Source organism: Procambarus clarkii, chromosome 49, assembly GCF_040958095.1.
Source record: "Procambarus clarkii isolate CNS0578487 chromosome 49, FALCON_Pclarkii_2.0, whole genome shotgun sequence".
NCBI lineage: Eukaryota > Metazoa > Arthropoda > Malacostraca > Decapoda > Cambaridae > Procambarus > Procambarus clarkii.
This window is the reverse complement of record NC_091198.1, coordinates 27,809,755-27,837,649: the sequence shown is the minus strand read 5'-3', so window position 1 is coordinate 27,837,649 and position 27,895 is coordinate 27,809,755. Positions and strand designations below refer to the sequence as shown.

The 27,895-nt window shown below is 48.8% G+C and overlaps 2 protein-coding genes across 2 annotated transcripts; one reads left to right on the top strand and one right to left on the bottom strand.

Annotated features, from left to right (window-relative positions):
• The first annotated feature begins 2,100 nt into the window (after window positions 1–2,100).
• On the top strand, window positions 2,101–3,756 carry LOC138351362 (cerebellin-3-like). The gene is made up of 5 exons (XM_069303154.1): window positions 2,101–2,240; window positions 2,421–2,575; window positions 2,680–2,749; window positions 3,304–3,422; window positions 3,505–3,756. The coding sequence occupies exons 2-5, from the start codon at window positions 2,421–2,423 to the stop codon at window positions 3,704–3,706; spliced, it is 546 nt and encodes a 181-aa protein (XP_069159255.1). The 5' UTR covers window positions 2,101–2,240; the 3' UTR covers window positions 3,707–3,756.
• Window positions 3,757–23,120: 19,364 nt separating this feature from the next.
• Window positions 23,121–24,490, bottom strand: LOC138351241 (complement C1q-like protein 2). The gene is made up of 4 exons (XM_069302873.1): window positions 24,321–24,490; window positions 24,110–24,179; window positions 23,444–23,562; window positions 23,121–23,358 (listed from the first exon to the last, which is right to left on the bottom strand). The coding sequence occupies exons 1-4, from the start codon at window positions 24,473–24,475 to the stop codon at window positions 23,157–23,159; spliced, it is 546 nt and encodes a 181-aa protein (XP_069158974.1). The 5' UTR covers window positions 24,476–24,490; the 3' UTR covers window positions 23,121–23,156.
• Window positions 24,491–27,895: the final 3,405 nt, after the last annotated feature.

Here is a 27,895-nt window from a genome sequence, read left to right as displayed (position 1 = left end):
CACCGTAGCAGAACCGCCGGTTGGTCGCGCAACTCCCCGCAGCGCACGATCACTCAATATCGCAACCTCAACAAACCGGGGAAGAGGACCACACACCGCAGGAGACATCACAGTGTGCACGTCGACACAGGCCGAAGACACAGCTGCCGGAGACAGTACAGGCCGAGGTGCAGCCTCGACGTTCGGAGTCACGAGATCACACATCACAGGAGACACAACTGGAGACTCGACTGGAGACGAGGCAGGTAGGGAAGGCTGAGGTGCGGGAGCCGGGGATGCACTAACTTCCACTCCGACACCCACAGCCACATCGAGGCCGGCATCAGAGACCGACAACGGGGCACCAGACGACTGGGAAGTATCACCCATCACAGCAGCATCTTCCGACAGGTCCGGGACCGCCAACGGTGGAAAGTCCTCCTCCCTGAAGAGGTTCACAGGCCCGACCCGGCTCGCATCACATCCCGCAGCCTGATGGCCCGAGAGTCTGCACCGGAAACAAGTTTGGGGCTGATCCCCATAGAATACGCGTACCATAATGCCCAGAAGCTGGAGAGACGAAGGGATGGAATCCTTCAAGTGCAGCACCACAGTGCGGGTTCCATTCGGGATACCCTTCCACCGCCCGGAGTAGACTGTATTCATCCGAACACTCAAGACCAACCCATACCGGGTAAGGTGATGCTGGAGAAGAGAATCAGGGAACTCAAAGGGAGCACCATGAACTGCCACATAGGTAATCTCACTGCACCAGTCCGACACCTCCACCGAACCACCACCCTCAGGCAGAGTAAACGTCCTCCCGTCATAGCGGTCCACAAACTCACGATACACACCCGTAGAGCAGAATTTCACAAGAATTCGATGCCCGGATACAAGTTGAACGCCGCACACAGATGCCACATCCACCCGCAACAGGTCAATCATCACCACCTCAACTGCCGGGTAAGACGCTGGGCCAGTAAATTCTAGGCCAATGGTATCCCTCAGCTTCACAGGAGGGAGGGGGGCCGCCATCCCTCCAACTGCCACGGCCCCAAGGGTCTGCTCACACACCCTCTGTTTGTTGTACTTGTGTTTACCAAATAATAATAAAAAAAAGATTTTGTGGCCCGGTAGCTTTACTGTCTCTTCATAATTTGTTTACGTTCTACTACTTAACATTTCGCGGTGAATAATGTGAAAGGAAATTGCGAACTTTCAAAGTTGTTAGATGCAGTTATCATTTTCTGATGTCAAGAAGCTACGTCAGCCTTTCTACCGAGCATCTACGTGGCTTGCATTGGTGGTGTTGTGTAATAGCGAGACTCGTAGCTTTGGTCCAATAAATGCCTAGTGCCACGAGTATTCCTGTCAAACTCATCAATTATTCATCATCTATTTTTGTTCTATTTATTGACATCAAAGCTAAAAATTCTTGTTTCCTTGAAGAAAACACTTTTCAAGTTGCACTACATCAGTTATATGTATAATGTCATCAATTCCTATAGAAAATGTAGTAAATTTCTTAACTTTTTCTTATACATACTAAAAACTGGGTCTGTGGACTACTTAGAAAGGTAATTAACTGATATCTACTGAACTGGCATTGACAAATATCCATTGACAAACTGAAGCGCTACAGGGCCTACAATTAAGCACTTAAGTTTGAATGGCCACAAGACATCAATTTTCTCATATATTTTCAGTATTTTCAACTTAAGGTGTGGTAGTCGGGTCGTCAAAGGTGTGGGTGAAATGAGTGCCTCACAGGCAACATACTGAAGGGTAAAGGGCCGCTTGTATGCTGTTTGTGGGCGGCTTGTGAGCTGTTTGTGGGCCGCTTGTGGGCCACCAGTGTCCCGATGGCCGCATGTGAGACATTGCTCGAGATATCGCCTTGACACAGCTGGCCACCTAGTCTTCAGGCATTTTACAAATTGATCAAAGACTCCACGCGTTTAATGGACCGTGAATTATACTTAGCGAAGGCTTAATTTTTGCATGATTCTCAGGTGAATGAACAATTACTTTCTGACTCTTGTTCCTAACTCGCTCAATAGATGGCGAGGTAACTGCGATCTTACGTTCAGGCAACTCCGGTTATGTGTGGCAGTTGTCGGCTTAGTGTGATATCCCGACCAGTACGTCCTTGTTGAAAGTTTACAAGCGACGTTGGTCAGTGGGTGTTGGTTAGTCTGCCTTCTTTTCTTGTTTGGTGAAGATCTACGTCCAGTTTTGTGTATACTTATTTATCTGAGGTGAGTAAGATTGTGAAATGTGTGTTCAGATATGTAGTTAAAAGTTACTAAATAAATTTAATCTTTATTTTGGGTGTTGCTTGGCAGTATACTTAACTTTAGGTTATACAAGTTTTGTAGTGTTTATATCTGCGGTTTTAATTATTACATAAATTGCATGACTTTAAATGTATTGAACAGATGGACGTAACCCTTATCTGGATGGTACTTGTGGGTCTCCTAGCAATAGGTATAGACTCTGAAGAGCAGTCTACTTTCACTACTCTTCACAACGAGACCGGACCCCTCGCCAACGTCTCTACTAACGCCACTACAAAACGTCAGAGGGACGTGACGTGAGTAGATCTCCCAGCTCCGTGGCTACTAAATTGTTCAGTTAGTTTTTTTATATATTTTGCAAATGTTTCAAATTTGTGTACACTAAAAATTCTTCCCTTAGGCCTCGTGTGTCCTTCAACGTAAAGAGGGCTACAGATAAACTTACCGCCGTCGCTCACGTTCATTTTCAGGTAAACGACTAGAGAATTTGAGTTTTGACAATTCTACTGTAATGGAATTTGGTATAATGTATGCTACTTGTGTTTTAGTAAATGGAAAAAAAAAATTGATGTGGAATTTATATACACGCTATAGGGCACATTAACTTGGAAACTTCGTACCACTAAAGTAAAAGATGGGGGGGGGGGGGGGGAGAGGTTCTTTAATGAGCTTGGCTGAAAAGGCTTAACAAAAATAAAACCTACTGTATAATGCAAGGTATAAGTTTGTATACTTGCACCACATGACTCGTCTCAAGTTTAAGCTTAAGACGGTGTAGTGTTATTCCCTAAACTAGTAAATTAGGTGTTAACCCATTACCTCCTCCCATGCACACGCACGTGTTTACGCTAAACAATCCTGAACTGCACCTGTTCATAGTAACTGTTCTTAGTTTAAAAATCTTTAGACTATATTGTCATAGACTTCTCAAATTATTCAAAGATTAAAAAAATATATTTAAATATAGGTATTGAAGTTTCGAGACATTCTAGCAGAAACAATAGTCTAACTTCCTTTACTACAGGAAGTGGTGACCAACACAGGAGGCGGTTGGGACAATACAACCAGCGAGTTCGTGGTTCCTGTTGCAGGACGTTATTTATTCATTTTCGGCGCTATTAGTGACCAGACCAGCAACTTTGCGTGAGTAGAAACACTCAACGTTAGGTAGTGCTGAAACGAAAAAGTGCATACATCATTAATTCAAATTTACATTTGTTTGCAGACTGTCTTTGACCCACAATGGCGTGAATAGGGCGACTGCTTACGCGACAACCACCACCTTGGAATACGCCTCCACCTCGGTGACCCTGGACCTCTACACACTTGACAGGATATACTTACAGTTGCAGCAGGGCAGGATACACGAAAGGCCGGGCGAAGAAACTTTTACAACCTTCGTGGGTTATCTTCTCGTCCCCTGGTAAAAGTCGGTCAGATGTGAGGTGCCTTCATCTTTATTAAACGAATTCGTGCATTGTGAATTTTAATGAGTTCGTTCCCATTGTTTATCCTGTATCGTTGGTACTCAAATATTTAGCAAAGTTTCAAATGAAACTTGGAGGGGAACTGGGCTGAAGTTCATAAAGATCTTGCTTGCATAAATAGAATGCTTACAGATTAAACTACTGTAATTAATTTATATCTTGATGAAAGTTAACCATATGTAATGTTAACTAGTCAGCCTTTCATGTTTCCCATCAAGAAAAATAGACTAAATGTCCTTTACTCTAACCTACAAAGGCCCCAAAACAGGACAGTACATCTAAATCGTGAGCGGTTTCATTTAATAGCAAAAAAAAATTATGGCTTTGTATAACTCGTACGAACGGAATCCTACGTACTTTGTAAGAGGGAAAGTTGGGTCGACATTCATGATTCTTCAAAAACTACAGGAAGGGTAGTTTGTATGAACAAATCCACAAGGGCCGTGACGTGGATTCGAACCTGCGTCCGGGAGCATCCCAGACACTGCCTTAATCTACTGAGCTACGACAGGGTGGTTAAAATTTTTTTATTGAAACCAAAGTTCTACTGAACTTGCTGGAACCAGTAGCCTCTCGGAGGCGCACACCAGCATTTTGCACAATTTCCCCCCTCCCCCTCCTTTTGCACCAGACTATGTCAATAGGCCGTTCTCCCTCTTCAATGGCAAGATTGTCAATAGGCCTGCCTCCCTAAGGCAGTGTCTGGGATACTCACGGACGCAGGTTCGAATCCTCGTCACGGCCCTTCTGGATTTATTTGATTATCATGTTGGTGAGATCTGTGTGTAATGGTAACTTGTATAGTCTTACACCCTCGCCATTAACCCCCCCCCCTTTTTCCTTGCTCATCCCTACATTTGAGCATGCTTACTGGGATCCAGAAGAGCCTCCCTAGTAGTTAAAAGAATAAAATGCAAGGAACTTGCATTAAAACTTGGCTGTACCCAGCCACGTGTTGCTGTGGCTCGGCTATGTGTGGGAGTTTGAACCACAAACTGTCCTTCCCACAATTCCCTACATAACCTTCCCAGTTTGGTGCCATCTTTTTTGATAATTACTCGCTTCCCACCCCCCTCCCCGCTCAGCTCGTTGTTGCCGTGAGGGGGGCTTATTGGGCGGCTGCCAGAGTGTGATGCTCCTTGGGACAGTCCTCTGTCCTTTTCTAGCCTAGTGCTCCCGCTGCGGTCCTCTCCCATTCTGCTGAGCACCTTTTCCTTTTCCGTCTGTTTTCGTTTTTCTCCCCCTCTTCTCCTATCTGCTTGTTTCCTGCCGACCTTTTGCTTGTTTTGGATTATTTCTTTGGACTTCTTCTATTTTGAGGCCCGGGTGTTTGAGGAGGCATACTCTTGCACCCGTAGAACTGTAGTACCCAACGTCTCGAGCGAGGGGAACCTTTTATTGTCAATCCCCCTTTCGTCGCTGAACCCGATCTCGACGGACTGACGGTTCTTAAGGTGGCGTTTGTGGGGCGTATACTCACGACGCACCCCTAGGGGGCCCCGGCATGATCGGCAATAGCTTCCTGTTGGGAGTCCTCTAGGGGTTCTCAACGCCGTTCGCGCCCCATCCGCACTCGCTCGATTCCTTCCTGTGCCGATGCGTATCAAGCCTTGTTTGGTCCTTCATGGGCCAAATGCTTTGATCTCCTCCCTCTTGATTCTGCGCCTCTTGACGATTTCTCCCTCCATCGGCATCTTGTAGATTCCGTGGATGCGTCTGTTATTGTCAACCCCACTCGTCTCGGTACACGTGTTGTTGCTGCTCCTTCTCAGGATGCAGCTTCCCGCTTGGCTGCCTTATCTTGCCTTGGCGAGATCCCTGTTCGGGTCTCCAAGAACGTTCAGATGAATGCCAGTGTTGGCACTATTCTCCTCCCACCCCATGTTGCAACCGGTGTTCGGAAACTGCAGGATTGCCACGATGATATTCGGCATATCCTTGATGCCCAAGGCCATTCTGTCCTCCAGGTTGACTCGTTTACTCGTCCCCCTCTTGGTCGTCGCCGTCAACCCCTTCGCGTTGTGAAGATCACCTTTGATGGTAGGACCCTTCCATCCTCTGTCATTCTTGCTGGTGTTAGGTGCTCTGTCCAGGAGTATATTCCTTCTCCTCGACTTTGTAACAAGTGCTGGAGGTTTGGGCATGGTGACCTCCGCTGCTCCGGGACTGTCTCTCTCTGTCCTTTGTGTGGTGGCGAAGGTCACTCTTAAGTCGGAGTGCACTTCTCCCCAAGCTCGCTGCCTCAACTGCGGCGAGGCCCATCCTACCTTCTCCCGTGCCTGTGTCCATTACAAGCTTGAGGCAGCCGTCCTCTACCTGAAGCACCGGGAGCGTTTATCTTTTCCTGAGGCGAGGCGCCACGTTCGCCGGCTCCCGCCTTAAACTAACATCTCTTATGCTCGCGTGTTGCGCTCCTCCTCTACTCGTCCTTCCCCCCCTTCTTCAGACTCGTAACCGTTTCCGAGCCTTGGACCCTGATACGCCCACTGCCCCCTCCTCTGTCCCTTTGTGTTCTGTCCCGAGGGTCCCCCTACTGGTCCTCTGTCTGGGGTTCCCCTTCTTTCTACCCGGTCTGTCATGTCTCCTGTGTCTTCTTCCTCGTCCCCCTCCGATCCTCCTTCCCACCCTCTTCCTCCATCTATCGGCTCTCCCCACCGCCTGTCGGTGCGGGCGGATGTCCATCGCTCTCCTAACGGCCGTCGTGTGTGCTCTCGTTCAGCTTCTGTTGAGACATGAATCAGTTGCCCGGTACGTAGTTGCTGGGACACCAGTCTCTTTAAGTCAGAAGCGTCAGCCTGGCTCCTCTCCTTCCTCCTTCTCGGCGGGTAAGAAGGCTTCGCTTTCTTCCTCAGCTCCTACTTCTGGCTCTCTCGCTCCTTCCCCTCCCGTTTCAGTGATTGCGCCCCCTGTTCCTGCTATGGAGGTTTCTTTGGCCCCTGCTTCCCTTTCGGTTGCTGCTCTTGCTGGGTACGCTCCTCTTTCTACTCCCCCTCTTCCTGCTGCTGTCCTTGACTGCTCCCCTCCGTTGTCTCTTCCTCTTCCTTCTCCTCCGGACCCCGCCTGCCCACCTCTGATCTGTTCTCCCGTTTCCTTCCCTCCGTCTTTGCTCAGTTTACCCATGCCCCCTAACCATGACTTTGCTGACCCTGATCCCGACCCTGATATTCTTTTACGTACTCTGTTGCTCTTTCGCCTTTGTTTCTTCCTTGTTCTCTGTTTTTTGTCTTTTCTCTTCTCGTCGTTGTCCATTCTTCAATGGAACGTTCGAGGTTATTACGCCAATTTCTTCGAACTCCAACTTCTAATTTCGCGGTTTTCGCCCCTTTGTGTCTGTCTCCAGGAGCCAATGCTTGGTGCTCGTCCTGGTCGTTTTCGTGGCTATTCCTTTCTCTCTCCCCCATTGCTGGCGCTTCTAATTCTTCTGCTCTCTTGATTCGTGCTGATGTTCCCTTTGTTCTTTACTTTTTCCTTCGCCTCTCCATTGTTCTGCTGCTCTTATCTTTGTGGGGAAATGCTACACAGTTTGTTCCATTTATCTCCCCCCGAGTGTCCCGCTCTCTCTTCCTGATTTGAAACAACACCTTGACTCCTTGCCGGAGCCTGTGCTCCTGCTGGGTGACTTCAATTGTCGTCATTTTCTTTGGGGTGACGTTCTGACGAATACCCGGGGTCGCCTTCTTGAGCCGTTTCTCCTCTTCTTCCCTGTCTCTTCTGAATTCTGGTGAGCCCACTCATTTGGACTCTCGGACTCGCACCCTTTCTTGTCTTGATCTTTCTCTCTGCTCTTCTCCTCTTTACTTAGATTTCACGTGGCAGGTTCTTGATGACCTCCATGGAAGTGATCATTTCCCCATCCTTGTTTCCTTTTTCTCTTTTTGCCCTTCCCTCTCTTTCCCTAGGTGGCAGTTTGCTAAGGCGGACTGAACCCTATTTACCCTCAGTGCTGCTCTCTCTGACCTCTCCCTTATGCCTCTCTCTCGCGCTCTCCTCCTTTTTCATGACACTGTCTTCAACGCTGCCCTCCGCTCTATTCCTCGCTCTTCCTCTCGGGGTTCACGGAAGTGCGTTCCATGGTGGAATGCGGACTGTGCTCGGGCTGTCCGCTGTTAGCGTGCAGCCTGGAAGAGGCACCGCCGTAGGCAGACGACCGATTCTTTTCTCTTTTCTTTCGGAAAGAGAGTGCGGTGGCCCGTAGGTCCATCCGTACGGCTAAACGTGAATGTTGGGCAGCTTACGTCTCAACAATTACGTCCGAAACTCCTCTGCACCAGATCTGGAAGCGTATCCGCAAGATAGCGGGTAAGTTCGCTCCCAATGTTTCACCGGTCCTTCACCTCCATGATACTCCTGTGGCGGACCCGTTGCAGGTCGCTTCCATACTGGGTTCCCACTTTTCTTCTGTTAGCTCTGGTCTTCATCTTCCCCAATCTTTCCTTCTTCGTAAACCTGTCCTTGAGTCTCGTCCTTTAGATTTCTGCACTCGTCTTCAGCTTGCCTATAATGATCCCTTCTTTCTCTCTGAACTTCGTTCTGCCCTGGCCCTCTGCGGTTCTACGGCGGCGGGCTCCGATGGTATTCATTATGAGATGCTTCGCTATCTCCCTCCGTGCACGTCTCGGTATTTACTGAGTCTGTATAATCGGATCTGGGAGTCGTCGTCAGTCCCTGAGGACTGGCTCGATGCCGTTATCCTCCCTGTTCGCAAACCGGGGTCTCTGGGTACTTCCCCTAAGGACTATCGCCCTATTGCCCTCACAAGTTGTGTCTGCAAACTCTTTGAACGTATGGTTAACGTTCGTCTGATGTGGTTCCTGGAACACCATCACCACCTCTCCCCTTCTCAATTTGGTTTCCCTAAGTGCCGCAGCACGACAGATGTACTGGTGATCTTGGAGGTCTATACTCGTACTGCTTTTGCTGCGAAGACCTCCGTTGTTGCCGTCCTTTTTGACCTGGGTAAGGCTTACGGCACCACTTGACGGTATCATATTCTATCTCAACTTCATTCTTTTGGTCTTCGTGGTCGTCTCCCTCTTTCTCCGCAGCTTCCTCTCTCGTCGTTCCTTTCGGGTGCTCCTTGGTACCGCTCTCTCTGCCTCTTTTCAGCAATACGAAGGTGTGCCCCAGGGTAGTGTTCTGTGCAGTACTCTTTTTCTGGTTGCTCTATGGTCTTATTTCCTCTCTTCCTTCAGGTGTCTTCTTTGTTCTCTATGTCGATGATCTTACGCTTTGCTGTCAAGGGTGATGATTCGCCTTTCCTTCAGCGCCGGCTTCAACTTGCAATTGATGCCGTGTCATCTTGGGCCACCGATCATGGCTTCAAGTTCTCTACTTCTAAGACTTGTGCCATGACTTTTACGCGGAAACGGGTCGTTCTTCGTCCCTCTGTCACTTTATGGTCATCCCCTTGAGTACAAAGATTCCGCGAAGCTATTGGGGTTATTCCTTGACACTCGTTTGTCTTGGTCTCCCCATATCTCTTACCTCAGTGTTGAGTGCTCTAAGGCCCTTACCCTCCTTCGGGTCTTGTCCCATACTTCTTGGGGGGGCAGATAGGCGCACTCTCCTTGCTTTACATTCCTCTCTCGTCCTGTCTAAGCTCGATTATGGTTGCCCAGCTTACTCGTCTGTTTCTCCTTCTACTCTTCGCCGTCTTGATGCTTTGCACCATACTGGGTTGCGCCTCAGTTCTGGTGCCTTTCGTTCGACTCCCGTCCTTAGCTTGTATGTTGACACTGGCTTCCTGTCTCTCCAAGACCGCCGTGATCGCTACTGTCTTCGCTATCTTGCGCGGTCCTTACAACATCCTTCCTCTCGTCTCTGTTGTGCTTTAACTTTTACCCCTCCTGCGGTTCCTGTTCCTCTTCACCACCTCCCTCTTTCTGTCCGGTTATCTCGCCTACAGGACTCTCTTTCCGTTCGTATTTCTAATGTTTCTCCTCGTGTTGTTCCTTCTTTGCCCCCGTGGAGAGTCCCTCTTCCGCGGTTTTGTAAATCCTTGACCCGTATCACTAAAGCTTTTACCCCTCCTACGGTTCTAAAACGCCTTTTCCTTGAGCACTGTTCTTCTCACTCCCGCTCCGTTTCTGTCTTCACCGATGGGTCTAAGTCTGCGGACCGTGTTGGCTACTCTGTTGTTTTTCCTGATCGCACTTATATGTGTCGCTTACCTCCGGAGACTAGAATCTTTACTGCGGAGCTTTATGCTTTTCTCTATGCTCTTCGTCTCCTGCTTTCTCGTTGTCAGTCTTCCTTTGTAGTTGTTGTTGACTCTAGTAGTGCCCTCATGGCTCTCGGGTCCTTTAAACCGGTTCATCCAGTAGTTGTCGAGATCCAGCATTGGCTGTTTGTTGTTCACAGTAAATTTAAGTCGGTTGAGTTTTGTTGGGTTCCCAGCCATATTGGTGTGTCTTTAAATGAGCGTGCGGATGCTGCCGGCAAGGAAGCTGTCCGCTCTTGTCTCATCTCTCGTAAAGGTATTCCGTATTCCGACTTTTACCCGGTTATCCATTCCTCCGTCTTTACCCGTTGGCAGGCTTCTTGGTTGTCTGTTACTGGTAACAATCTACGTACTCTTAAATGTTGTGTTTCCTCGTGGCCGTCCTCCTCCCACCATAACTTGCGGTGGGAAACAGCTCTGGCAAGGTTGCGTATTGGCCATACTCGCTTAACCCTTGGTCACTTGATGGAGTGCCGCCCTGCTCCTTATTGTTCTAGTTGCATTGTCCCTCTTACGGTCGTGCATGTCCTTCTTGAATGTCCTGACTTCCAGGACGAGCGTGTGTCTTGCTTTCTGACCGCCCCTCGTGGTCACCTGTCCCTCAGTAGAATTCTTAGCGACTCGGATACTTTTGATATTGTTCGCCTTATGCGTTTTTGTTCTTATGTTTTTTTGTTCGTTTTTGAATCTTTGTACTCAAGAGGATGACCATAAATTGACAAAGAGGGACGAAGAACAACCCATTTCCGAGTAAAAGTCAAGGCACAAGACTTAGTAGTAGAGAACTTGAAGCCATGATCGGTGGCCCAAGACGACACGGCATCAATCGCAAGTTAAAGTTGAGGCAAATCATCACCCTGACAGCAAAGGGTAAGATCATCGACTTAGAGAGCGGAGAAGACGCCCGAAGGAAGAGAGGAAAGAAGACCATTGAGGGCAACCAGAAAAAGAGTAGTGCTCAGAACACTACCCTGGGGCACACCTTCGTAGTGCTGAAAAGAGGCAGAGAGAGCGGTACCAAGTCGCAACCGAAAGGAACGACGAGAGAGGAAGCTGAGGAGAAAGAGAGGTTGATGACCATGAAGGCCAAAAGAATGAAGCTGGGATAGAATATGATATCGCCAAATGGAGTCGAAAGCCTTTTCCAGGTCAAAAAGGACGGCAACAACGGAGATCTTCGCAGCAAAAGCAGTACGAATATAGACCTCCAAGTTCACCAGGACATCTGTCGTGCTGTGGCACTTGTGGAAAGCAAATTGAGAATGGGAGAGGTGGTGATGGTGTTCCAGGAACCACATCAGACGAACGTTAACCATACGTTCAAAAAGTTTGCAGACACAACTTGTGAGGGCAAAAGGGCGAAAGTCCTTAGAGGAAGTTCCCAGAGACCCCGGTTTGCGAACAGGGAGGACAACGGCATCGAGCCAGTCCTCAATGACTGACGACGACACCCAGATCCGATTATACAAACTCAGTAAATACTGAGACGTGCACGGAGGGAGATAGCGAAGCATTTCATAATGAATACCATCGGCGCCCGCCGCCGTAGAACCGCAGAGGGCCAGGGCAGAACAAAGTTCAGAGAGAGAGAGAGAAGGGATAGTTATAGGGTAGTCGAAGACGAGTGCAAAAATCTAAAGTACGAGACTCAAGGACAGGTTTATGAAGAACGAAAGATTGGGGAAGATGAAGACCAGAGCTAACAGAAGAAAAATGGGAACCCAGTTCGGTAGCGACCTGCAACGGGTCCGCCTCAAGTGAACCACGGAGGTGGAGGACCGGTGAAAAATCGGGAACGAACTTACCCGCTATCTTGTGGATACGCTTCCAGATCTGCGGCAGAGGAGTTTCGGACGTGATGGTAGAGATATAAGATGCTCAACATTTACGTTTAGCCATACGGATGGTCCTACAGGCCACCGCACTCGCTTTCTGAAAGAAAAGAAAAGAATCGGCGGTCTGCCGACTGCGGTGAATCTTCCAGGCTGCACACTTACAGCGGACAGTCCGAGCACAGTCTGTATTCCACCATGGAGCGCACTTCCGTGGACCCCGAGAGGAAGAGCGAGGAATAGAACGGAGGGCAGCGTCGAAGACAGTGTCATGAAAAAGGAGGAGAGCACGAGGGAGAGGCAGAAGGGAGAGGTCAGAGAAAGCAGCACTGAGGGTAAATAGGTTCCAGTCCGCTTTAGCAAATCGCCACCTAGGAAAGGAGAGGGAAGGGCGAAAAGAGAAAAACGAAACAAGGATGGGGAAATGGTCACTGCCATGGAGGTCATCAAGAACCTGCCACGTGAGTCAAAATGAGTGGGCTCACCAGAATTCAGAAGAGACAGGGAAGAAGAGAGGATAAATGGCTCAAGAAGGCGCCCTCGGGTATTCGTCAGAACATCACCCCAAAGAGAATGACAATTGAAATCACCTAGCAGGAGCCCAGGCTCCAGCAAGGAGTCCAGGAGGTGTTTCAGATCAGGAAGTGAAAGCGGGACACTCGGGGGGGGGGGGGGGGGGGAGAGATAAATGGAACAAACTGTGTACCATTTCCCCACAAAGATACGAGCAGCAGAACAATGGAGAGGGAAAGGAAAAAGTAAGGGCACAAAGGGAACATCAGTGCGAATCAAGAGAGCAGAAGAATTAGGAGCCCCAGCAACAGCTGGGGGGGGGGGGGCAGTGAGAAACGAATACCCACGAAAACGACCAGGACGAGCACCAAGCATCGGCTCCTGGAGACAGACACAAAGGGGCGAAAACCGCGAAGTTAGAAGTTGGAGTCCGAGGAAATTGCAGTAATAACCTCGAACGTACCAGTGAAGAATAGACAGCGACGAGAAGAGACAGATCAACAACAGAGAACAAGGAAGAAACAAAGGCGAAAGAGCAATATAGCACGTTAAAAAATATCAGGGTCGGGATCAGGGTCAGCAAAGTCAGGGTTAGTGGGCATAGGTAAACTGAGCAAACGCGGAGGGAAATAAGCGGGAGAACAGACCAGAGGGGAGCGGGCAGGGTCCGGAGGAGGAGGAGGAAGAGAAGAGAACGGAGATGAGTAATCAAGGACAGCAGCAGGAAGAGGGGGAGTAGAAACAGGGGTGTGCACCTCAGCAAGGGCAGCAACCGAGAGGGAAGTGGGGGGCCTAAGAAACCTCCACAGCAGGAACATGGGGCGCAACCACCGAAATGGGAGGGGAAGGAGCGATAGAGGCAGAAGTAGGGGCCGAGGAAGAAATCGAAACCTTCTTACTCGCCGGGGAGGAGGAAGGAGAGGAGCAAGGCTTACGCTTCTGACGTAAAGAGACAGGCGTCCCAGCAACAACGTACTGGGCAACGGATTCTAGCGTCTCAACAGGAGAAGCCGAACGAGAGCACACGCGACGGCCTTTTGGAGAGCGATGGACATCAGCCCGCACCGACAGGCGGCGGGGAGAGTCAAGAGTCGGAGGAGATAGGATGGGAAGGAGGAACGGAGGGAGACGAGGTAGGAGACACAGGAGACGAGACAGACTTTGTAGAAAGGAGGGGAACCCCAGACAGAGGACCAGGAGGTGGATCCTTCGGGACAGAACTCAAAGGAACAGAAGAGGGGGCAGTGGGTGTATCAGGGTCCAAGGCCCGGAAACGGTTGAGAGTCTGAGGAAGGTGGAAAGAAGGAGGAGAGGAAGAGCGCAACACGCGAGTATAAGAGACATTAGCATAAGGCGGGAGCCGGCAAACCTGGCGCCTCTCCTCAGGAAAAGATAAACGCTCCCGGTGCTTCAAGTTGAGGACGGCTGCCTCAAGCTTGTAATGGACACACGCACGGGAGAAGGTAGGATGGGCCTCACCGCAGATGAGGCAACGAGCCTGGGGAGAAGTGCACTCCGACTTAGAGTGACCTTCGCCACCACACAAAGAACAGAGAGAGACAGTCCCGGAGCAGCGGAGGGCACCATGCCCAAACCTCCAGCAATTGTTACAGAGCCTAGGAGAAGGAATGTACTCCTGGACAGAGCACCTGGCACCAGCAAGAATGACAGGATGGAAGGGTCCTACCATCAAAGGTGATCTTCATAACCCGAAGGGGTTGACGGCGACTACCACGTGGGGGACGAGTAAACGTGTCCACCTGGAGAATAGAATGGCCCTGGTCATCAAGGATATGTCGAATATCGTCGTGGCAGTCTCGCAGATCCCGAACACCGGTCGCAACATGGGGCGGGAGGAGAATAGTGCCAACACTGGCGTTCAACTGAACGTTCTTCGAGACTCGAACAGGGGTCTCGCCAAGGCAGGATAAGGCAGCCAAGCGGGAAGCTGCATTCTGAGGAGGAGCAGCAACGACACGTGTACCGAGACGAGTGGGGTTGAAAGTAACAGAGACATCCACGGAATCAACGAGATGTCGATGGAGGGAGAAATCGTCAGGAGTCACAGAGTCAAGAGGGAGGAGATCAAAATATTTGGCCCACGAAGCAGGACCAAACAAATCTTGATAGGTATCAGAACGGGAAGGAATCTAGCGAGGGCGGCCGTGACGAAGACGGCGGTGAGAACCCCCAGAGAGAGAGGGGTTAAAAGGCGCAGTAGTTAAAACTAGAGATGGGGCCGCGGCAGGGGACGACGTAGTCACCACTAGAGGCTTGGGGCTCGACTCAACCATAGAGGAGGGAGGGGAGCCGAGGGGAGGAGTCAGAGAGGCCAAAGGAGGAGCAAAGGCGGAGCCCAATGCAGCGGAGGCTACAGACTCGGTCTTCCAACACGGACCGACTCGGGGCTTGGTTGCCCACCCCACGAGCCTGAGAAGGTAAAGGAGAAACAGTAGATATCATTGCTATGAAAAATCAGCATTCATTCACGAATGTGCCCCCACACCCACCATGGAGCCACAATTAGAGGCAGTACACCCAGCAAACTATTGCCGATCATGCCAGGGCCTCCTAGGGGTGCGTCGTGAGTATACGCCCCACAAACGCTACCTTAAGAACCGACAGTCCGTCGAGATCGGGTTCAGTGATGGAAGGGGGATTGACAATAAAGGATTCCCCTCGCTCTCGACGTTAGTACTACAGTTCTACGGTTGCAAGAGTATGCCTCCTCAAGTAAGTAAGTAATTATCAAAAGAAGGCACCAAACCGGGAAGGCTATGTAGCACCATCAAATACGCAAAATAATCAGAGGGCGCTAAATATCACCAAGGATGCCAATACGAGAACAAAAACGCATAAGGCGAACGATATCAAAAGTATCTGAGTCACCAAGAATTCTATCGAGGGACAGGTGACCGCGAGGGGCGGTCGGAAAGCAAGACACACGCTCGTCCTGGAAGTCAGGACATTCAAGAAGGACATGCACGACCGTAAGAGGGACAATGCAACTAGGACAATAAGGAGCAGAGCGGCGCTCCATCAAGTGACCATGGGTTAAGCGAGTATGGCCAATACGCAACCTCGCCAGAGCTGTTTCCCACCGCCGGTTACGGTGGAAGGAGGACGGCCACGAGGAAACACAACATTTAAGAGTACGTAGCTTGTTACCAGTAACAGACAACCAAGAAGCCTGCCAACGGGTAAGGACTGAGGAATGGATAACCAGGTAAAAGTCGGAATACGGAATGCCTTTACGAGAGATGGGACAAGAGCGGACAGCTTCCTTAGCGGCAGCATCCGCACGCTCATTTAAAGACACACCAATATGGCTGGGAACCCAACAAAACTCAACCGACTTAAGTTTACTGTGAACGAGAAACAGCCAATGCTGGATCTCGATAACTACTGGATGAACCGGATTAAAGGACCCGAGAGCCATGAGGGCACTACGAGAGTCAACAATGACAACGAGAAAGCAGGAGACGAAGAGCATAGAGAATAGCATAAAGTTCCGCTGTAAAGATGCTAGTCTCCGGAGGCAAGCGACACATATAAGTGCGATCAGGAAAAACAACAGAGTAGCCAACACCGTCCGCTGACTTAGACCCATCGGTGAAGACAGAAACGGAGCGGGAGTGAGAAGAAAAGTGCTCGAGGAAAAGGCGTTTGAGAACCGTAGGAGGGGTAAAAGCTTTAGTGATACGGGTCAAGGAAGTACAAAACCGCGGAAGAGGGACCCTTACTCGGGGGCAAAGAAGGAACAACACGAGGAGAAACATCAGAAATACGAACGGAGAGAGAATCTTGTAGGCGAGATAACCGGACAGAAAGAGGGAGGTGGTGAAGAGGAACAGGAACCGCAGGAGGGGTAAAAGTTAAAGCACGACAGAGGCGAGAGGAAGGATGTTGCAAGGACCGCGCAAGATAGCGAAGACAGTAGCGATCACGGCGGTCCTGGAGAGACAGGAAACCAGTGTCAACATACAAGCTAAGGATGGGAGTCGAACGAAAGGCACCAGAACTGAGGCGCAACCCAGTATGGTGCAAAGCATCAAGACGGCGAAGAGTAGAAGGAGAAGCAGACGAGTAAGCAGGGCAACCATAATCGAGCTTAGACAGGACGAGAGAGGAATGTAAAGCAAGGAGAGTGCGCCTATCTGCCCCCCAAGAAGTATGGGACAAGACCCGAAGGAGGGTAAGGGCCTTAGAGCACTCAACACGGAGGTAAGAGATATGGGGAGACCAAGACAAACGAGTGTCAAGGAATAATCCCAAAATCTTCGCGGAATCTTTGTATTCAAGGGGATGACCATAAAGTGACAAAGAGGGACGAAGAACAACCCGTTTCCGCGTAAAAGTCATGGCACAAGTCTTAGAAGTAGAGAACTTGAAGCCATGACCTGTGGCCCAAGACGACATGGCATCAATTGCAAGTTGAAGCCGGCGTTGAAGGAGAGGCGAATCATCACCCTGACAACAAAGGGTAAGATCATCGACATAGAGAGCGGAGAAGACACCAGAAGGAAGAGAGGAAAGAAGACCATTGAGGGCAACCAGAAAAAGAGTAGTGCTCAGAACACTACCCTGGGGCACACCTTCGTATTGCTGAAAAGAGGGAGAGAGAGCAGTACCAAGGCGCACCCGAAAGGAACGACGAGAGAGGAAGCTGCGGAGAAAGAGAGGGAGATGACCACGAAGGCCAAAAGAATGAAGTTGAGATAGGATATGATAACGCCAAGTGGTGTCGTAAGCCTTTTCTAGGTCAAAAAGGACGGCAACAACGGAGGTCTTCGCAGCAAAAGCAGTACGAATATAGACCTCCAAGTTCACCAGGACATCTGTCGTGCTGCGGCACTTGTGGAAACCAAATTGAGAAGGGAAGAGGAGGTGATGGTGTTCCAGGAACCACATCAGACGAACGTTAACCATACGTTCAAAGAGTTTGCAGACAACTTGTGAGAGCAATAGGGCGAAAGTCCTTAGGGGAAGTACCCAGAGACCCCGATTTGCGAACAGGGAGGACAACGGCATCGAGCCAGCCCTCAGGGACTGACGACGACTCCCAGATCCAATTATACAGACTCAGTAAATACTGAGACGTGCTCGGAGGGAGATGGCGAAGCATCTCATAATGAATACCATCGGAGCCCGCCGCCGTAGAACCGCAGAGGGCCAGGGCAGAACGAAGTTCAGAGAGAGAGAAGGGATCATTATAGGGAAGCTGAAGATGAGTGCAGAAATCTAAAGGAAGAGACTCAAGGACAGGTTTACGAAGAAGGAAAGATTGGGGAAGATGAAGACCAGAGCTAACAGAAGAAAAGTGGGAACCCAGTTCGGAAGCGACCTGCAACGGGTCCGCCACAAGAGTATCACGGAGGTGAAGGACCGGTGAAACATCGGGAACGAACTTACCCGCTAACTTGCGGATACGCTTCCAGATCTGGGCCAGAGGGGTCTCGGACGTAATTGTTGAGACACAAGATGCCCAACATTCACGTTTAGCCATACGGATGGCCCTACGGGCCACCGCACTCGCTTTCCGAAAGAAAAGAAAAGAATCGGTCGTCTGCCTATGGCGGTGCCTCTTCCAGGCTGCACGCTTACAGCGGACAGCCCGAGCACACTCCGCATTCCACCAGGAAACGCACTTCCGTGGACCCCGAGAGGAAGAGCGAGGAATAGAGCGGAGGGCAGCGTTGAAGACAGTGTCATGAAAAAGGAGGAGAGCGCGAGAGAGAGGCAGAAGGGAGAGGTCAGAGAGAGCAGCACTGAGGGTAAATAGGGTCCAGTCTGCCTTAGCAAACTGCCACCTAGGGAAAGAGAGGGAAGGGCGAAAAGAGAAAAAGGAAACAAGGATGGGGAAATGATCACTTCCATGGAGGTCATCAAGAACCTGCCACGTGAAATCTAAGTAAAGAGAAGAAGAGCAGAGAGAAAGATCAAGACAAGAAAGGGTGCGAGTCCGAGAGTCCAAATGAGTGGGCTCACCAGAATTCAGAAGAGACAGGGAAGAAGAGATGAGAAACGGCTCAAGAAGGCGACCCCGGGTATTCGTCAGAACGTCACCCCAAAGAGAATGACGACAATTGAAGTCACCCAGCAGGAGCACAGGCTCCGGCAAGGAGTCTAGGTGGTGTTTCAAATCAGGAAGAGAGAGCGGGACACTCGGGGGGAGATAAATGGAACAAACTGTGTACCATTTCCCCACAAAGATACGAGCAGCAGAACAATGGAGAGGCGAAGGAAAAAGCAAAGGAACAAAGGGAACATCAGCCCGAATCAAGAGAGCAGAAGAATTAGAAGCGCCAGCAATGGGGGGGAGAGAAAGGAATAGCCACGAAAACGACCAGGACGAGCACCAAGCATTGGCTCCTGGAGACAGACACAAAGGGGCGAAAACCGCGAAATCAGAAGTTGGAGTTCGAGGAAATTGGCGTAATAACCTCGAACGTTCCATTGAAGAATGGACAACGACGAGAAGAGAAAGGACAAAAACAGAGAACAAGGAAGAAACAAAGGCGAAAGAGCAACAGAGCACGTTAAAGAATATCAGGGTCGGGATCAGGGTCAGCAAAGTCAGGGTTAGGGGGCATGGGTAAACTGAGCAAAGACGGAGGGAAGGAAACGGGAGAACAGATCAGAGGTGGGCGGGCAGGGTCCGGAGGAGGAGGAGGAAGAGGAGGAGACAACGGAGAGGAGCAGTCAAGGACAGCAGCAGGAAGAGGGGGAGTAGAAAGAGGGGAGCGCACCCCAGCAAGAGCAGCAACCGAAAGGGAAGCAGGGGCCAAAGAAACCTCCATAGCAGGAACAGGGGGCGCAAGCACTGAAACGGGAGGGGAAGGAGCAACAGAGCCAGAAGGAGGAGCTGAGGAAGAAAGCGAAGCCTTCTTACCCGCCGGGGAAGAGGAAGGAGAGGAGCCAGGCTGACGCTTCTGACTTAAAGAGACCGGTGTCCCAGCAACTACGTACCGGGCAACGGATTCCAGTGTCTCGACAGGAGAAGCCGAACGAGACCATACACGACGGCCGTTAGGAGAGCGATGGACATCCGCCCGCACCGACAGGCGGTGGGGAGAGCCGATAGATGGAGGAAGAGGGTGGGAAGGAGGATCGGAGGGGGACGAGGAAGCAGACACAGAAGACACGACAGACCGGGTAGAAGGAAGGGGAACCCCAGACAGAGGACCAGGAGGAGGATCCTTCGGGAGAGAACCCAAAGGAACAGAGGAGGGGGCAGTGGGCGCATCAGGGTCCAAGGCCCGGAAACGGTTGTGAGTCTGAGGAAGGCGGGAAGGACGAGGAGAGGAAGAGCGCAACACGTGAGCATAAGAGATATTAGCATAAGGCGGGAGCCGGCGAACCTGGCGCCTCGCCTCAGGAAAAGTTAAACGTTCCCGGTGCTTCAGGTTGAGGACGGCTGCCTCAAGCTTGTAATGGACACACGCACGGGAGAAGGTAGGATGGGCCTCACCGCAGTTGAGGCAACGAGCCTGGGGAGAAGTGCACTCCGACTTAGAGCGACCTTCGCCACCACACAAAGGACAGAGAGAGACAGTCCCGGAGCAGCGGAGGGCACCATGCTCAAACCTCCAGCACTTGTTGCAGAGCCGAGGAGAAGAAATGTACTCCTGGACAGAGCACCTGGCACCAGCAAGAATGACAGAGGGTGGAAGGGTCCTACCATCAAAGGTAATCTTCACAACCCGGAGGGGTTGACAGCGACTACCACGAGGGGGACGAGTAAACGTGTCCTCCTGGAGAATAGAATGGCCCTGGGCAGCGAGGATATGTCGAATATCGTCGTGGCAGTCGCGCAGGTCCCGAACACCGGTCGCAACATGGGGCGGGAGCAAAATAGTGCCAACACTGGCATTCAACTGAGCGTTCTTCGAGACCCGAACGGGGGTCTCGCCAAGGCAGGATAAGGCAGCCAAGTGGGAAGCAGCATCCTGAGAAGGAGCAGCAACGACACGTGTACCGAGACGAGTGGGGTTGAAAGTAATGGAGGCATCCACAGAATCAATGAGATGTCGATGGAGGGAGAAATCGTCAGGAGGCGCAGAATCAAGAGGGAGGAGATCAAAATATTTGGCCCACGAAGCGGGACCAAACAAGGCTTGATAGGTAGCAGAACTGGAAGGAAGCGAGCGAGGGCGGCCGTGACGAGGACGGCGGTGAGAACCCCCAGAGAGAGAGGGGTTAAAAGGCGCAGTAGTTACAACTAGAGAAGGAGCCGCGCCAGGGGACGAGGTAGTCACCACTGGGGGCTTGGGGCTCGACCCAACCACAGAGGAGGGAGGGGGGCCAGGGGAAGGAGTCAGAGAGGCCAAAGGAGGAGCAAGGTCGGGGCCCAATGCAGCGGAGGCTACAGAGCCCGGTCTTCCAATACGGACCGACTCGGGGGCTTGGTCGCCCACCCCATGAGCCTGAGAAGGTAAGCCAGAAGCAGCCGAAACAGGGGTTATCATCTTGACGAAAAGAAGAATTCACTCACGAATGTGCCCCCACACCCACCATGGAGCCACAATTAGAGGCAGGACACCCAACAAGAAGCTATCGCCGATCTTGTCGGGGCCTCCTAGGGGTGCGTCGTGAGTATACGCCCCACAAACGCCACCTTAAGAAACCGACAGTCCGTCGAGATCGGGTTCAGTGACGAAAGGGGGATTGACAATAAAAGGTTTCCCTCGCTCTCGACGTCGGGTACTACAGTTCTACGGGTGCAAGAGTATGCCTCCTCAAGCACCCGGGCGTCAAAATAGAAGAAGTCCAAGGGAATAACCAAAACAAGCAAAAGGTCGGCAGGAAACGGCAAGCAGATAGGAGAAGAGGGGGAAGAAAAACTAAACAAAGGAAAAGGAAAAGATGCTCAGCACAATTGGAGAGGATGGCAGCAGGAGCACAAGGCTAGAAAAGGACAGAGGACTGTCCCGTGGAGCATCACACTTCGGCAGCCGTCTACTAAGCCCTTCTCACGGCGCCAACGGGCCGGATTGGGAGGGGGTCTGCACCAGCAAGAATGACAGAGGATGGAAGGGTCCTACCATCAAAGGTGATCTTCACAACGCGAAGGGGTTGACGGCGACGACCACGAGAGGGACTAGTAAAAACAGTACCTGGAGGACAGAATGGCCTTGGGCATCAAGGATATGCCGATTATCATCGTGGTAGTCCTGCAGATTCCGAACACCGGTCGCAACATTGGGGCGGGAGGAGAACAGTGCCAACACTGGCCTTCAACCGAGCGTTCTTTGAGACCTGAACAGGGATCTCGCCAAGGCAGGATAAGGCAGCCGAGTGGGAAGCTGCATCCTGAAGAGGAGCAGGAACGACACATGTACCGAGACAAGTGGGGTTGAAGGTGACGGCCGTCCACGGAATCAACAATGTGCCTATGAAGGGAGAAATCGTCAAGAGGCGCAGAATCAAGAGGCAGGAGATAAAAAGTATTTGGCCCACGAAGCGGGACTAAGTAAGTAAGTAAGTAATTATCAAAAGAAGGCACCATATTTCTATGCCATTTCAACCTTTCCGATTGCTTGGTTAAATTTAGAATTTTTTGTTTTTAATCATTTCTTTCGAGATTACATAGTCATTGAGCCGTGTCACAATATAATTTATTTCTTTTGTATAGTTTGTTCCCTCCAACTCTGCCCCCCCCCCCTGAAGTTTATTCTTATTTTTTTTCAGTGATGGGATCATATCACTTTCGAACACATTGGAATGGGGTGGCGGGGGAGGACGAGGTGGAGTGGGGAATTGTGGGAAGGACAGGTGCCGTGTTTCAAACTCCCACACATAGCCGAGCCACAGCAACATGTGGCTGGGTATAGCCAAGTTTTAATGTAAAAGTTCCTTGCATTTTATCGTTCTTTAAACTACTAGGGAGGCTCCTCTGGATCCCAGTAAGCATGCTCAAATGTAGTGTTGAGCAAGGAATAGGGGGGGGGGGGGAAGAAATAGCGAGGGGGAAGAATATACAAGTTACTATTACACAATCACAGTAACGCGATGCATCAAATGAACAGATCCACAAGGGCCGTGACGAGGATTCGAACCTGCGTTCGGGAGCATCCCAGACACTGCCTTAGGGGAGGCAGGCCTATTGACATATCCCTCTTCTATGGCAGGCCTAACTGCCTATTGACATGGCTCAGGTGCAAGGGGGAGTTTTGTAAAATCCTGGTTTGTGCCTCTGAGAGGTTATGGGATCCAGCAAGTTCAGTAGAACCTAGGTTCCAGTGCTTTTACCCTGTCGTAGCTCAGTAAATTAAGGCAGTGTTTGGGATGCTCCCAGACGCAGGATCGAATCCTCGTCATGGCCCTTGTGGATTTATTCACACAAGTTACGTTTCTTTTAGTTTTGGAAGAGTCACGCATGTTGACCCAACTCTTCATCCTACAGAGTAGGTAGGATTTCGTTCGTACTTGTTATACAAAGACAAATTTTACTAGAAAATGTTAACGGCTCGCGATTTAGATGTACTGCCCACTATTGGGGCCTTTGTAGGTTAGAGTAAAGACTAACTATTTTTCTTTACATTGGGAAACATGAAAGACCGACTAGTTAGCATTACATATGGTTAACTTGCGTCAAGACATGATCAATTAGTTACAGTAGTTTAATGTTTAAGCATTCTATTCATACATACAAGATCTTTATGAACTTCAGCCCAGTTCCCCTCCAAGTTTCATTTGAAACTTTGCTAAAGATTTGAGCACTAGCGATACAGGATAAACAAGCAATGGGAACGAACTTAGTAAAATTAACACAAGGCACAAATTAATTTAGTCGGAATAAAGGCACCTCACATCAAACAGACTTTTACCAGGGGACGAGAAGATAACCCACGAAGGTTGTAAAGGTTTCTTCGCCCGGCCTTTCGTGTATCCTGCCCTGCTGCAACTGTAAGTATATCCTGTCAAGTGTGTAGAGGTCCAGGGTCACCGAGGTGGAGGCGTATTCCAAGGTGGTGGTTGTCGCGTAAGCAGTCGCCCTATTCACGCCATTGTGGGTCAAAGACAGTCTGCAAACATGTGTAAATTTGAAATAATATTGTATGCACACTTATTCGTTTCAGCACTTCATAACGTTGGGCGTTTGCTACTCACGCAAAGTTGCTGGTCTGGTCACTAATAGCGCCGAAAATGAATAAATAACGTCCTGCAACAGGAACTACGAACTCGCTGGTTGTATTGTCCCAACCGCCTCCTGTGTTGGTCACCACTTCCTGTAGTAAAGGAAGTTAACTATTGTTTCCTCTAGAATATCTAGGAAGTTCAATAATTACATTAAAAATTTATAGTCTTAGAATAATTTGAGAAGTCTAGGACAGAATGTGACTAGAGACGTTTAAATGCAGAACAGTTTATAATGTTTCTATCAAGAGCTGCAGGTAAGGACTGTTGACCATAAACAAGGGGGGGGGGGGAAGGTAGAGGGGTAACACCTAATTTACTAGTTTAGGGAATAATACTACACCGTCTGGGTTTAAACTTAAGAGGAGTCAAGTGGTGCAAGTATACAAACTTACCGTGCATTATACAGTAGGTTTTAATTTTGTTTAACCTTTTCAGCTAACCTCGTTAAAGAACCCCCCCCCCCTTATTTTACTCTAGTGGTACGAAGATTTTGCAAGTTAAAGTCCCTGTAGCGTGTGTATAAATGCCACAAATAAATTACATTTTCATCAACTGAAACGCAAGTAGCGTACATTTTAACAAATTCTGTTACAGTACACTGCTAGACCTATCAAGACTCAAATTATCGAGTCTTACCTGAAAATGAACGTGAGCGACGGCGGTTAGTTTATCTGTAGCTCTCTTCACGTTGAAGGACACACGAGGCCTAGGGGAAGAAGTTTTTTTTTTTTTTTTTTTTTTTTTTTTTTTTTTTTTTTTTTTGTGTTCACACATGAGAATCATAGGTAAAATGGAAAAAATAATAACGGTACAATTTAGTAATTACGGAGCTGGGAGATCTACTCACCCCACGTCCCTCTGACGTTTTGTAGAGGTGTTAGTAGAGACGATGGCGAGGGATCCAGTCTCATTGTGAAGAGTATTGAAAGTGTAGTGTTCTTCAGAGTCTATACCCATTGCTAGGAGACCCACAAGTCCCATCCAGATCAGGGTTACGGCCATCTGTTCAATACATCATCTAAAGTCACGCAGTGTAATAATTAAAACTGCTGATATAAACACTAGAAAACTCGTCTTATCTAAAGTTTTAGTATACTGCCAAGCAACACATAAAATAAAGATTCCATTTATTTAGTAACTTTTAACAACAAATCTAAACACATTTAACAATCTTATGCACCTTCAGACACACTTGGAGCGAGTTCGGCTCCTATAATTTCTCTTGGACGAAGTGTTATGGAGATCAAATTAGTGCTTCTACCATCATCAACACGCTGTCAACAACCACAAGAGGAGTGTCTTTCCGAAATCTTATCTAAGTCATTATTGGCCAGTAATGTTATGTTAGAAAGAATTATTTCTGGCTAGAACACGAACGATCGACTCAACACACATGATTAAGCCATGGTCCTTATCATATAATATACAGTGTTTTCTCTGATAAGCTGTCGTATATTAGGATTCCGACTTTACAGCTACTGTGCTTTGACAGGAACAAGGAGAGGTAGCAAGAATTAATCTTGGTATATCAGTTACTATGGGTGATGGAAGCTAGCCTCACATGAGGATAATTTGGTGTCTACATCCTAGTTATATCTGGTGTACTAAGCTTGCTGTACAATAAGACAAGGCACCTCCAATTTATTTACTAATATTTGTAGTTAATACTGTAGTTTGATTGGCTGCATATATATAAATTTAATATAAACCCCCCTAATGTGTAAGGATCGATTTGTGAGAAATATTGCAGAAATACAGTCCACTTAACATCATACAAATTGCTATCGAAATATTTAAATTAACGTAAATATAAACTCTATAAAAATTCTCATAAATTAAATAAATATAAATCTCACAAGTTGGTTCCCACATTATATGGTACTTCGAACCGGATCATTATGATATTAAAAGTCCAAAGACTACAGCATTTAAGAATAATTCCCAACAGAATAGCTGGTGAATTTATCGTACTATGTGGCAATGATATCCCGTTTTCTATTGACGAAAAATTCCACTACAAGCTACATTTTCTATGGGTAACTTGTGTATACAACACAGCAGCAATATTATCTGGCTATTGTATGTAATATTATTAAATGGTGTCGGCGTTTCTGACAGAGGGGACTGGATCCTTCAAGCGCAGCACCACAATGAGGGTCCCATACGGGATACCCTTCCTCCGCCCAGAGGAAACTGCATTCATCCGGACACTCAAGACCCGGGTAAAGTGACACTGGAGAAGGGAGTCTGGGAACTCAAAGGGAGCACCATGAACTGCCACATAGGTAGTCTCACTGCACCTGACCGACACTTCCACCGAACAACCACCCTCAGGCAGAGTCAACGTCCTCCCGTCATTGCGGCCGACAAAGTCACGATACACAGCTGTGGAGCAGAATTTCACAGTGTTTAAATACCCCGAAATTACCATCTCTTTTAAGGGTCTGAGCGTGGTGCAGCGGGTTAAAGGCGTACCTGTTATGCCAGTTGCTGGAAGGTTTCTGTGCTGGCTAGGGTTCGAGTCTCTTGGTGGGAAAGTGTTCTAAAGTTGTATAGCTTCACTTGTGTGTTTAGGCAAGTTGTGCATCAAGCATAGACACAGAGTTCTCCCATATTAACAGGGACGAGATGAAAAACATAAGTGACCCATCACTTGCTCTAGTTGCCTTGGGAGGTGGTAATCTTTGGGGTGTTGAAATACCCTGAAATTACCATCTCTTTTAAGGGTCTGAGCATGGTGCAGTGGGTTAAAGGCGTACCTGTTATGCCAGTTGCTGGAAGGCTTATGTGCTGGCTAGGGTTCGAGTCTCCTGGTGGGAAAGTGTTCTAAAGTTGTATAACTTCATTTGCATGTTTAGGCAAGTTGTGCATCATATATATATATATATAACCACATGTGAAAAAGAGAAAATGCTTAACGCGTTTTCGGCTAATTCGTCTTCATCAGAGCAAAGTAGAATGAAGAGTAGTCATCTTCATTCTACTTTGCTCTGATGAAGGCGAATTAGCCGAAAACGCGTTAAGCATTTTCTCTTTTTCACATGTGGTTATTCTGCATACTTGGATCAGTGTTTTTGTGATCATTGTTGCATATATATATATATATATATGCGAACAAGCCTGAATGGTCCACAGCACAATATGCAACTGAAAACTCACACCCCAGAAGTGACTCGAACCCATACTCCCAGGAGCAACGCAACTGGTATGTACAAGACGCCTTAATCCACTTGACCATCACGACCGGACATAATGAGGTGATAGCCGAGGCTATTTGAACCACCCCACTGCCGGCACTCAGATAGTAATCTTGGGCATAGTCGTGATGGTCAAGTGGATTAAGGCGTCTTGTACATACCAGTTGCGTTGCTCCTGGGAGTATGGGTTCGAGTCACTTCTGGGGTGTGAGTTTTCAGTTGCATATCGTCCTGGGGACCATTCAGGCTTGTTCGCATTTGTGTTCCTCACGTGTGCCCCAAAGAATGAGGTGATTTGGTAAAATGCTATGCCCAAGATTACTATCCGAGTGCCGGCGGTGGGGTGGTTCAAATAGCCTCGGCTATCACCTCATTATGTCCGGTCGTGATGGTCAAGTGGATTAAGGCGTCTTGTACATACCAGTTGCATTGCTCCTGGGAGTATGGGTTCGAGTCACTTCTGGGGTGTGAGTTTTCAGTTGCATATTGTCCTGGGGACCATTCAGGCTTGTTCACATTTGTGTTCCTCACGTGTGCCCCAAAGAATGAGGTGATTTGGTAAAATGCTATGCCCAAGATTACTATCCGAGTGCCGGCGGTGGGGTGGTGCAAATAGCCTCGGCTATCACCTCATTATGTCCGGTCGTGATGGTCAAGTGGATTAAGGCGTCTTGTACATACCAGTTGTGTTGCTCCTGGGAGTATGGGTTCGAGTCACTTCTGGGGTGTGAGTTTTTAGTTACATATATATATATATATATATATATATATATATATATATATATATATATATATATATATATATATGGTACCTAGTAGCCAGAATGCAGTACTTGGCCTACTATGCAAGTCCCGATTTGCCTAATAAGCAAAGTTTTCCTAAATTTCGCAATTTTACTATTTTTTTTCATATGAAATGATAAAGCTATCCATTTCATTATGAATGTGTTAACTTTTTTAAATTTGAGTTACAACTAACGTAGATATATGACTGAACCTACCTAACCTAACCTAATAAGTTAATAAATTATGTTCCTAATATATAGTAGGCATCCATCAGTCTCAGGAGACTATTGAGTTGCGCTCTGGTTGTCGGTCTGGAGTGGCCTCACCAGGGCGCAAAGTCAGGGTAGGTCGATTGGGGGGAGACGCTGTTACCCAGGCAGCAGGTCCCCCCTCTCCAGGACGCTGAAAGTCTCCAATGGAAAGACATACACCAATACGA